The 12859-nt window shown below is 36.4% G+C and overlaps 1 protein-coding gene across 4 annotated transcripts in view; it reads right to left on the reverse strand.

Annotated features, from left to right (window-relative positions):
- Nucleotides 1-3576: 3576 nt before the first annotated feature.
- gramd4b (GRAM domain containing 4b) overlaps nucleotides 3577-12859 on the reverse strand; it is a 48194-nt gene continuing 38911 nt past the window's right edge. For all 4 annotated transcript variants that reach the window (XM_051100310.1, XM_051100307.1, XM_051100308.1 and 1 more), the window contains one exon: nucleotides 3577-8256. In XM_051100310.1, the coding sequence (XP_050956267.1) occupies nucleotides 8140-8256 (117 nt within the window). In that variant the 3' untranslated portion in view covers nucleotides 3577-8139. The remainder of the gene's footprint in view (nucleotides 8257-12859) is intronic.

Raw genomic sequence — 12859 nt, forward strand, 5'->3', positions numbered from 1 at the left:
CCGTTTAATATAACTCTAATTGTATATGTCGGAAAGAATAAAGGGAAAATTGTGAAACTGAACATAGGTAAATATAATGCATTGACGACTCTCAAAACATCTGAACGGCCATAAATCAGTAATAAAACTGATACTGTAGCTGGTATGTTGACGTACGCAATACAAGTGAACATTGTGTGCATCATGTCTCAATCGTCTCAGTATACAGGATTGGGAGACACAGATGTTTTACCCACAGATGCAGCTGAAACTGTATCCAGACCCACGAGTATCCCTTTGGACTGCCAGGAACTACAGCTAGTATTAATAGCCCTCCAGCACTTTCTGAAGAACTGTATGGAAAAAAACATGCCCCGTTACATGCAATTTGTCATTAGTCTGCAATAAAAACAATCGATAAGAAGTTTTAATGAAGAGCTATAAAATATCGATCTGTAAGTGGAGAGCATCTTTGGCTGATTCATGCATTTAAAACAGGCAAACAGGTGAAAAAAAAAAAGTGGTTAGTAATGTTCTTTTAGACTTTGTTTAGATTGACACAGTTTGATTGTGACTAAAACCCTCTTTAGACTCAAATGGATCTGCAAGTTTCTCAAATTGTGGTCATGTTAGAACATTTTACAGGCAAAAAAAGTCAATGCTGCAACTTTATGAACCAGCTGCAAAATCTGCATGGGGAAATCCTTTACCCGCATGCGAAATTCCTGATTGTATGGATTCCTATTGTAACAATTGGATTTCAAATGGTAAAAACTTCCCAAACAACATGTAAAGTTTTCACACCGTAAATGGGATAGTTCACACAAAAATGAAAATTACCCCATGATTTATTCACCCTCAAGCCATCCTAGGTGTATATGACTTTATTCTTTAAGATGAATTCAATCAGTTACATTTTAAAAAATGTCCTGGCTCTTCCAAGCTTTATAATGGCAGTGAATGGCTGTTGTGATTTTGAAGTCCAATAAAAGTACGTCCATCCATCATGAAATGTTCACAAGAGATAAGTCTCAGACGTCACGCCCACGGACCGCTGGCTAAACATCTGATGAATACAGCACACTTAACTAGAAACACTTCAGGATTTTCGAAGCCATCGTCGGATTGGTTAGATTATACAGGATTTCCGGGAGGCGTCACGTTCTTCCTTCCGCCAGGAAACCAATATGCTGTGACACCAAACCCCCTCACGAAAGAAGAAAGCCGTCGTGTCTACAGCTGTGACGACAAGCGCCTATAACAGGGGTCACCAAATCCGGTCCTGGAGGGCTGGTGTCCCTGCAGAGTTTAGCTCCAACCCTAATCAAACACACCTGAACCAGCTAATCAAGGTCTTACTAGGTATACTTGAAACTTCCAGGCAGGTGTGTTGAGAAAAGTTGGAGGTAAACTCTGTAGGACACCGGCCCTCCAGGAACAAGTTTGGTGACCTCTGGCCTATAAGGATCAACCAAAGGCTGGATTTTCAAAATTATGTGAAAAACATGCCCCTAAACATGACGCGGCACAAAAAAAAACATGATTGGTTGCTTTACGTGTCAGTCAAATGGCCTCTTGTCTAAAATCTGAAGGTCTTGCTACGTGAGACTAAGGAGAGAGTGGCATTCAAGCGGATGACATAGGATGTAGACGTAGCATAAGCTCCGGTGAGAATATGCTAGTCTCACGAGAACCAAGTTTTGTTTACAGTAAAGGAAAACCGGTCTCCTCTTGGAGTACAATGAAATCCTCGGACAGTATTCTTTACAAATCCTCGTTTTGTACTTCATGTCCAGGATTTTGTTTTGGTCTCTCCGCTGTGCTTCTGTGTTCGTCTACGTCACGAACGTGTACACAACAGTTCGCGGAAGCTAGAGATTACAGTTCATAAAAGTTTTAAATATGGATATTTTTCTGACACAAACACATCGATTTACTTCAGACGACCTTTATTAAACCCCAGCGCCGTGTTGAACTCTTTTTATGATGGATGGATGGATGCACTTCATTTGACTTCATAATCTCAACAGCCATTCACTGTCATTATCAAGCTTGGAAGTTCCAGTACATTTTTTAATATTAAATCTGATTATATTCGTCTGACAGAAGAATATCATACAGACCTAGGAAGGCCTGAGGGGGGGGGTAAATCAATGGGTAATTTTCATTTTGAAGTGAACTATCCCTTTCAGAGATTCAAGATGGAGTTTAGTCGCTTTATCAATACATTTGGGAAAGTTACTTGGTCCAAACAAACCCACAGCTTTTTGATATTTGCACGAAACAGTGTCAAATTCCATGCAGCCATTTTGATTACCTAATCTACTGGTAATTGGTCACCTTCTATGAATATGTCCCAAAACACACTACAGAAAATAATGGTTTTAATGGTTAAAAGTTGATGGTTTGTAATATTTGTAATGGTATTTGTAGTGGAAACCATTAGAATTTTCTGTGATGGTTCTATTGGGTTTTTTTTTTCAGCAGGGAGAACTTATTTTCCTGATTAAATTAAGAAATTGAGTACTTTAAATAATGCCATTCTGCGCTTTTGTAAAATTAGACCACCTTTAGTGTTAAATATCCTACTTCCTCACATTACAACATCCAAATTACTTTATATTCTCCATCCGATTAATTTACTCATTTACGGTTCAAGTCCCCCTGCAGTAAAAAACAAGTTTTTTTAATGCGGTTTATTTGTCTATGTGGTGTTTTTAATACGCTTTTAGACAAACCATGTGCCAAACCATTAATCTACATGTTTGATGAGTATTTTCTCATTAAAACTGTAGTTTTCCAATGGCTGTCCCAGAAATGCGTTTTTTGCTACGTCACAAACCTCAACAACCAATCACGTCAATGGATAGATTCCTATCATAAGCATGCAAAATATACAAATAGGATTATCAGCACAAAGCCAAAAATTAGCTTGAATAATAACCCACGGCAACAGTGTAAAAGTAGCCCGGAGTCAGACCCACCTCTCTCGGCACGAATTGGTATTACTAACGTTAGGCTGCATTCGAGCCTTCAAGACATTTTGAAGACACAACATCGTCAGGTAAGTAACTTTAACGAATGTTACAGTATCCACCGCTAGTAAAAACCTAGTTTTATCAGTCCTTATCGGTGTATTGCCATAATATCGTGTTTACTACAGTTCAGTTAGTGGATCAGGAGGTTCTGGCCGTTGTGACTAAGTGGAGGCGGGGCAAATTTGCATATTCATAGACCCACGAATAGTAAATGAGGCATTGAGGGTTAAGTTACATTCAAACTGTTTTAAGGCATGAGAAAATTATTTTCACAAGAAAAAACATATGTAATTTGTTAATATGTAATTAATGGTCAAAGATAAGTTTTAAGGGATAAAATTTTTGACTACAGGAGTCTGTAGCTTCCCTATAAGCATTAGACACACATACAGTAGTGAAGACTTATAAAATCATGCTTACCCTTCTAAAAGCTGCATGTGGTGCCCTCTAGTGAAACATCAGTATGCACTGATAGGCTGAAGCAACATTTGTGAAAATATATTTCATTGCACAACACACTTTTGACATGTCCACAAGTAGAAAACAAGAAAATAGGCAATAAAGGTTACAAAGAACTCAGTTTATTTCTTCTCCAATGAAGACTAATCAGAGGACAGCAGGAAAGATTTTACCAGACATGTACATCTAGTGTAAATACAAATGTTTGATAAACAAACATCCAGTCACATTCAGTCTCTGTGTAATTGGACTTCAATTTACTGTGGTTGTTCCTCTGCAAAGTCTATTAAACCCAGTTGTTGGGTGGCCGTACCAATGTAAATGAGATTGAGACAACTGTGTGTTACAACCAACTAATCAGATACTTGATTGAAACATAAAATGACTTGAATAGGGAAATACACTGAGAGAAATAATACAACACCACCCCGGTCCATGCTACAACCAACAACTTCCAGGGAACAATAATCAAAATTTTAAAGCTGGATGAAGAATGCAATATAAAAGAATAAAATGTTTTAACAAGGCATTTAAAATCTATGATTTTCCAGCTTGTTCAACATTCAGCACAGGCAAAAAAAAGGCTAATTTTCATGCCCCCATTTAGGGATCAAAATAGCCTCTTGTGGAACAGAAATATCTGTAAACGAAACTGTTCTGGGGCAGAAACAGAGCGCAAACAATACACATATTTATTTGGCAAATGACAATCACTGGTGGTCAGTTTTTCCAAGAATCAATAATTAATGGAATTTGTTTTAGAATTGAATGTTAAAAGGCGAAACTAATAAAACCAAGGTGCACTACTCATGTGTTTCACAAATACATACTTCCACACAGACAATATTAGCATCATATTTATTCTAACTAAATGGTTTTCCACTATTTAAGTGGCTATATATTTAGAAAGCCCAAAAGTGCCATTTTGTAAACTTGGTAAACAGCATCCAAAGATGTCCAGAGTCTAACCCCAACATATACATACTGACTCGAAATGTTTAAAAAAAAAAAAAAAAAAAAAAAAAAAAAAATTAAAGTGTCAAATTGCTCTAAAAAAAAAAAAGGCATAATAAGGCAGGTGATAAACAAGGCTTAAACGGATGAAACAAATGAAAAAGCAACTGTCAACAAATTTAGAAATGCATAAAAATGAGAAAACCAAGAAAAGTGTTAAGGGACAAATAAGCCAAAAAAAAAAAAAATCTGGACATACTATACGACTCTCCTCTCTTAAGAAAGAAAAGACCTGCTTTTATTCCAAAAGGAGCTACTGAAGGCTGCATAGTCAAAAGTTACCAAATAAAAATATTATGCATGAATGAGTAAAACAGTCTGTTTGGAAGCAGAATATGTTAATTTTGGAGTTCCCCTATGCACACTTTCAGAAAAATCATAACATATTACATCCATTACAAAAATTAGTCTGTGGTTCCTTTAAAGGAATTAGATCTTATTTTAGGGTACAACATTAGTAAACGAAGACATTTCTCTAACCAGTGCCAACATATTCATTAAATACTTCCATAACCTCAGGGCTCAATGATGAGGAATGAGAACACAATTGAAGTCAAAAGTTTACAGAATCTGCAAAATGTTAATTATTTAACCAAAATAAGAGGGATCATACGAAATGAGTGTTTTTTTTCTTTTTTTTTTAGTACTGACCTGAATAAGATATTTCACATAAAAGATGTTTATGTACAGTCCACAATAGTACATTTAGTACTGCGCTTCAGAAGATACTTACATTTTTCCCAGAAGATGACATTTTTACCCTGATCTTCAAATTCGAAAAGTTTTCACCCCCCGGCTCTTAATGTATTGCGTTTCCTTCTGAAGCATCATGAGCATTTGAAGCTTCTGTAAGAGTTGCATGAGAGTTGTCCTCAGTGTGAAAAGATGGATCTCAAAATCATATAGTCGTTGTTGGAAAGGGCTCAAATACACAAAGATGCTGAAAAACCAAAGAATTTGTGGGACCTTAAGGATTTTCAGAGTTCAAGGACTTTCCAGGTCCAATGGCTGAAAATTCAAGGACTTAATGTGGGACACATTTCAAGTGAGAGCAAGGTTACGTCATGTTATCTTGTAAGATACATTGTTACAGTTTTTATGTGTCAAACAAAACTATGCACAAAATGTATTTTTGGCCATGTGACAGAGATCCGATATTGTATTTGTCTGAAGAATATTCGGCTCTGCACCTGGCCAAATTATGGTCTTTTGGATCTCTGGCAAGTCATTCTTTGTAATCTTAATTATTATAATTAAAAAGCCCCCAAAGTAGCGCAATGACCATAACCCACATGAAAACTCAAAATATTTAATTTCCATAAATAAATTGTATATTTTATTGTCACCCTTGTGCAGACTGATCCTAAACACAGCTAAAATGCTTCCTACCAGTGGCCATCACAAAACTTAACATTTTTTACAGTTCTATCACATGTAGAATGCAAAATGTTTCAATATAAGCATTTCAGTCAAATGCTCAACAGTTAAAAACAAACCACTTCCAAGCAAAAAAAAATGCAGATTTGGCAACCCTGCATCCAACACAAGCTGCAGCGATCAGCTCATGGGTCAAGACAAAAGTAGAGATGACTGACAAATCATGCTAAAGGATTTGCTGCTCAGCAGAAAATGTGCTCATATCTGACCTTTATACAGAGTGCGTATGATTCTGAAATTGAAAGTGAAAGTAAACAGCTGCTCATTAAAAAGAGATTTAAATACTCTGAATACGATAGCGGCTCCCTGATGTGTGAAAATTATATTCAATATTAGAATGATTGCGTGAGCAGGCGGTAATAGCTCGAAATTTAGCATGAGCGGCATCAATAAAACGGTCCCGCATAGAGCTTTAATACAAAAATGCACACTGAATGACGACTGTAGAAAGCATAAGCCGAATCCCGGACATTTTGGGCGATTTTAGGTCCAAAAAGAGGACATGTTGGGGGGAAAAAAGCTGTTGGTCACCCTAACTTAAATCAAGCAAGCTAGTATGCATAGGGCACGAAGTGTTAGCACATTAGTTAACCGGGGGGAATAATAAGGAAAACTTTTTGCACAAAATAAATTCATTTTCAAAAACTTTCCAGGGCCTTGAAAAAATTTTTTTTTTCAGATTTACAAACTTTTAAGGATTTCAAGGACCTGTGGGAACCCTGGATTTTACTGAAGAACAGCAGGAAGTTTAAATGTTCAGGACAAACAAGGGACTCATGAACAACTATCACTAAACAAAAAAAACACAGCTGTGAATCATTCAAGTAACAACACAGTATTAAAAAAATCAAGTGTTTGTAAACGTTTGAACGGGGTCATTTTTATAAATTCAACCATTGTTTTCTCTTGTGGACTATATGTAAATGTCTGTTATGTGAAATATCTTATTCAGGTCAGTACTAAATAAAAAAAATAACATGCATTTTGTATGATCCCTTTTATTTTAGAAAAATAGTTAACATTTTGCAGATTCTGCAAGCTGTATGTAAACGTTTGACTTAAACTTCAACACAAAACCAGCTAATTTCTGCTTAGTTTGAACAGACCTTTATTTGTGCGCATTGGTTTTATGGGTAAGACCAGTGATATTTTTGTGCTTTAAGTTAAAAAAATATTAAATGACAATTGTGTCATTAGTTATGCACCCTGATGTTGTTTCTTAAATAAATATTCTGCAAACCTGTCTGACTTTCTTTTTATTCTGCAGAATACAAATGATAATATTTTAACGTCCAACTGTTTTTTATGGGGTTCAGGGTTGATTTGAACTACAATGAATGGACAAAAACTAATTAAAAACATATTTTTTGCATTCCACAGAAGGCTGAAAGCCAACAGTGTGAGTAAATAACAGAATTTTCATTTTTGGGCAAACTATCCCTTAAACAATTGACTTTCATTGTAAGGAAAAGAGCAGCTTGGACATTCTGCCTAAATATCTCCTTTTGTGTTTTACGATTTTAAAACAACATGAGGGTGTGTGAACGGCAAAATGTTTATTTTTAATCCTTTAAAATACGAGGTTGTTTCTATGTGATAAGTTAACACAAGTATCACAAATACTGAAGAAAAAATTGGCGCGCCCCAAGGAACAATGTGGCCGGCAGTTACGAGCTGCTTTGCGCATATGGATTTCAGTTGACGGTTACGTCTGTTCCTTTTCCCCCTAAATCACATCTAAAAGCTCTCAGCAACACTAAGTGCAGTGTTTCTTTGTGCAAGGCCAGCGGTGATGCAATTAAGTGAAAATGGCGGTAAGTTCACAGACGGTTATATGGTCTGACTACACACGGATCACACAAAGCCCTCCATGAGACACAAAGGAGTACCAGCTCCCGTTCGGACACACAAGTAAAAGCACAACGAACCCCTAACCTTATAAAACAACACCCATCCTGACAAACACTTGTGTAAGATTATAGTACGCTGTTTTGAGAGAACATTATATAAAATACTCGTCCTAATACTCACGTAGAATCTAAAAGAGAATATGAAAAACAGTTTCTTTGCAGTTTCTCCATCGTTTTCGGTTGGAGATGGGGCGGACAACTTCTGGAAGCCAGCATCTCCATGTAAGGGTTTAGGATAGTGCTACATTAAGGTGAGGGCTGCCTTATGGACTACCTTATGTCATATGTTGATCCGGGTGAGACTATGTCTCTGGGTTTGTGACTGTCGTAGCTGTTGTGGAATTCATGATCTTCGTGTACTGAGTGTGAATGGCATCAAAAGCCTCGTCCCGATGAATCATGGCACCAAACACTAGAGGCTGTGGAAGAAGTGACAAAACTGTTAGTGCGCTTTCACATTAGGTATGATTTATAGTTAGTATGAATATAATCTAGTGCGGTAGCGATTCTATTGGCTGAAAGAATGTGTAATTCACACTCTCTTTTTATATAACCAATGCTACAAATGCAGTTTCTCATTCAGTTATTTCAGTTGGTGCATAAGCTAAACAATTAGCCTACTGGTTTTTGCTTTAGCTACAGTGGTGAACAGCTGCTGCTAGTCCTCACTGAGGGGCAGGTGCTGATGACACAAATGTACTTTGATTTGGAGCCAGATAATAAAATGTGCTAAGAAACCTGGCAGGAAGTGGGGGTAGAACTGAACTTTGGTTCACCGCAAGTGTGAAAACAGCCTTGAAAAAACTTCATGTCCTAATATTAGGAGCAAGTAAATAATTATACAATAAAAGTAAGAATACAGAAAAGAAAAAGTTATATAGTAGCTTTATTATTTTAATTAATTCATTAATTTAATGAAAACTGTGTGCACCTGTGTACTCAAAAGTTTTTAGTTTTTACTAAGAAAAGTGAAGTAAAGACTTATACAGTACATTGTTACAAAAACGTTTCACATATATGCTGCTCTTTTGAATTATATTCAAAGAATCCTGAAAACATACTCTACCAGTCAAAAGTTTCTGAACAGTAAGATTTTTAATGTTTTAACAGGATTCATCTGAAACAGAAATCCTTTTAACATTATGAATGTCTTTTGTCACCTTTTTTATCACTTTTGATCAATTTAAAGCATCCTTGCTAAAAAAAAAAAGTATTATTTTCTATAATTTATCATTTGTTTTATAATTCATCAAAGAATCCTGATAAAATGTAATTAACTGTTTTGAATATTTATAATAATAAATATTTCTTGAACAGCAAATCAGTATAAGTGAATGATTTCTGAAGGATCATGTGACATTGAAGACTGGAGTAATGATGCTAAAAATTTAGCTTTGATCATAAGAATAAATTACATTTTAAAATATATTGAAATAGAAAGCAGTTATTTCACAATATCACTGCTTTTGCTGTATTTTGGATCAAATAAATGCAGGCCTGGTGAGCAGAAGAGAATTCTTTGAAAAACATTAAAAATCTTACTGTTAAAAACTTTTGACTGGTAGTGTATGCTAGTAATGTTACAATCTATTTCATAAATAGTATTGATAAATAGTATTAATGTTAAAGATTAGTTCACTTCCAGAATTCAAATTTCCTGATAATTAAAAAAAAAATAAAATAAAATAAAATATTTTCAAAACTGATGAGATTTCTGAGGGATCGTGTGACACTGCAGACTGAAGATTTGCCATCACAAGAATAAACTGCATTTTTAAACAATAAAATACAAGACATATGGTAATCATTTCACAATATTGCTATTTTTTACTGATTTTTTTTTCTTAAAAAAATAGCATGGTGTTTTTTTTAATAAATCAAATGTAAATTCATGTGCCAGCCACATTTTTTTGGTTAAATAAACATTACTTACACTATTAGAAAAAGTAAAAAAAAAAAAAAAAAAAAAAAAAAACTTTTTACATTAACAATGTAATCAATATTCTGTTTATTAAAGCAAAATATGAATCTCATCAAGTTTGTGTTTTTAAGCATTTTACATTTATTTTGGCTACTTTTCCATTTTTCTTAGAAAGGACAGTAGCAGGGTATATACAGAACTTCTTGAGTTGAATTTAATACATTTTACTACCTTTTTTAATACCTTCAAAAAATTTTTTAATACCAGCGCGACTTAGAGCTGTAACTGTAGTGGCGTAAATGAAATATCTTTCCAAATGGAATAACATACTGCATCACAATGTAACAAGGTCATTATAACTTAACATCAACACTGGACTCAAAAACTGCCCACAGATATAAGAATAGAAATAAAGACAGAAGAGGAAGGAGACATCTTCTTCATAGATCATTAGTCAGTAAGTCTGATGTGTGAGCAATCTAAAAAAGAGGTGGCGGTGCAGTAAGCACAGGTGTTATTAAAATAAATCAAGCTGATACATTTAAGTAAAGCAGAGGGATTAATCAAGATGTTACAATGGGCCTTTGTCCATAGTTTTAATCAATGTCAAAAAGATCTTAGAGCTCAGGCTTAATTTATATAATTGTACACGGGCTCGGGCTTGCGCGGTAAATGAGCGGTCATGTGATGCGTTTCGATTAGCGCGAGAAAGATGCGAAAATTGATGTTGAGGAGGTGAAACGGAGGCATGCCTCTGGTGATTACGTTTTGGCAAAATTTGCCAGATCAGTACTGTGCATCCCGGCCTGTCACAGCAGCAGTGAAAGGGTGTTCAGCGCTGCGGGACGCACCATCAGTGAGCGCAGGACCACACTGAAACTACAGTGGATTCAATCATTTTCCTCCACAAAAATATGTACCCTTATCTTGGTAAGGGTTTTTCAATTATAACAAAATATTAATTGAGTCTTAAATGCATAATGTAGACAGAGTATATAGGCTAATGTTGGCATTATTACAAATTATTACTGAAATTATTACATTTCAGCTGCTATTCACTCTCGCGTTGAGGCGGGATTGTGGAGAAAAGTAGCGAAGCAAATCCCGCGGAGCCTTTATCTTAATTTAGTTACTGCCAAAACCCCATCTTAATTTAGAACTTATCTTAATTTAATATAAGAAAGTCTTTTTTATTGGCGCGTTGGCTAAGTGTATGCCTATTTAGGCCCCGATCACACCGAATCACACCGTTTTTAGTTCTAAAAACGCGAGGCGCACCGCACTGCCTTTTTCTGGTGACTTTTAAAAAAAGAGCAGTGCGTTGCGGTTTTATATGTTGCTAGGCAACCATCAAATAAGCCGTCCTGTCAATCTAATCAAAGGATTATAGCGCAAGCGCTATAAAATCTTTGGTTTTTAGCTGTTAAGTAAACTGTCATATCAGCACAAAACTTAAAACATACAGCTCCGGGTAACCCGCGATAGACACCAAAAGTTTCTCCTCCATCACTGCAGTCTCCGACTTTTTAAGCGTCGGTAAAACTTTCGTCACCACAAGAGAAGGCCCGCCTCTCCATTCATTCGATTGGACAATGGAAAAAACCGCGATGACGTCGGGCGCTTTTCCGCGCAGAGTTGCTTTTTTTTCAACTTCAGGCGCTCAGAGCGCTCCGGCAAAAACGCGAGGCGCCGGCGACGCATAAACAGCGCGCATAACGCTCACTGACCATAGAAAACAATTCAAAAAAGGCGCTTCTCGCTGCAAAAACGCGTTCGGTGTGATCGCGGCCTAGAGTGCTAAGATGTTACGATGTTCCAGAGGACTTATTTTATTTCTTTGTTCCAAGTTCCAAGTGGCTTATAGCCTACGTTAGTCATTAATAAATTATATTAAAACATGTATAATTGACTCATTCTTGACAAAAGGCAAAAGAGCGGTGTGCTTGCGCACATTTGAATAATGTTGGGCTGTAAACGGGTTCGGGCTTTTAAAAAGCTGTCAATCAAAATATACTTGTCGGGCCTAACTTTTAAGGCCGATTACAGCTCTAGTTGCTAGGTCTAAACCATAGGTCTAAACACCACAGCACCTCAGCTCGCAATGTCTGTCACGCACCTGTTGACGATGCTGCTAGGACTACTGCTGGCAGTGGTGTGCATCGGGAGAGCAGTCGATGTTGAGGTCGTTGTTGCAGCCGTAGCGCAGAACATTGATATGGGAAGATGCTCGCTACGTCCGCGCATCCTAGCTTGGTGGCTATTTGATTCCGATGCGATTTTGGGAGTTGCACCTTCACCATGCCCACAAAGCTATTGGCGCCGACCCAAAATAATAACTTAAAGCAGTAACAATTTAAATAATATATATTATTTGTGAACTTATGTTCAGCTATTCTTTTTAATAGTTCACTTTTAACTATTTTTGAATTTGTAGATCATTTGTCATCAAAGCTTGGTAAATACTGATCACAGACACAGAGATTTACTTTAAATTTTACCAAGCTGATCATTCACTAAAACTCCCACGGATCATGGTTTCATGTAATTTTAAGTCTTATTTTTACCTAACAAAGTGGTTATATTCAAGTGTGCGAGTTGTTTACTTACTTTTTCAAATTAGTCTTCCAGCTACTATATTGTTCATTTAGACTCATTTGCAAACACGGAACGCACACAAGAGGCGGGATTTATCACATGAACCAGTCACAGCCAAACATAACGAGTCATATCCAATCATATCGCGAGGGAGGCATTACCTCCTCTCACATGACTTTTCCTCATTTATTCTCAATTACCCCCCACCAATCCCACAGCATGCTTTAGGGAGTCTCAACTCAACTAAAACTCAATAGGCTTAGGGGAGGCGAAAGAGACGCAGACTCCTGCTCTAACTTTACCTGCTGGTGTTGCTGTTGGACAATGTTGTTTTAGAAAAACAAGTGATTTATACACTTCGTAATGTTATATTTTGTAATATTTGCATTGTTTTATTTTTGTTATATTTTTTAAGGTTGTCCCCTAATAGTTGACTAACCGTGAGAAGAGGCTTGGTTGACCAAAATTTTATTAGTCGATTAGTCGCAGAAAAAAAAAAAATGCAC

Source organism: Labeo rohita, chromosome 25, assembly GCF_022985175.1.
Source record: "Labeo rohita strain BAU-BD-2019 chromosome 25, IGBB_LRoh.1.0, whole genome shotgun sequence".
Taxonomy (NCBI): domain Eukaryota; kingdom Metazoa; phylum Chordata; class Actinopteri; order Cypriniformes; family Cyprinidae; genus Labeo; species Labeo rohita.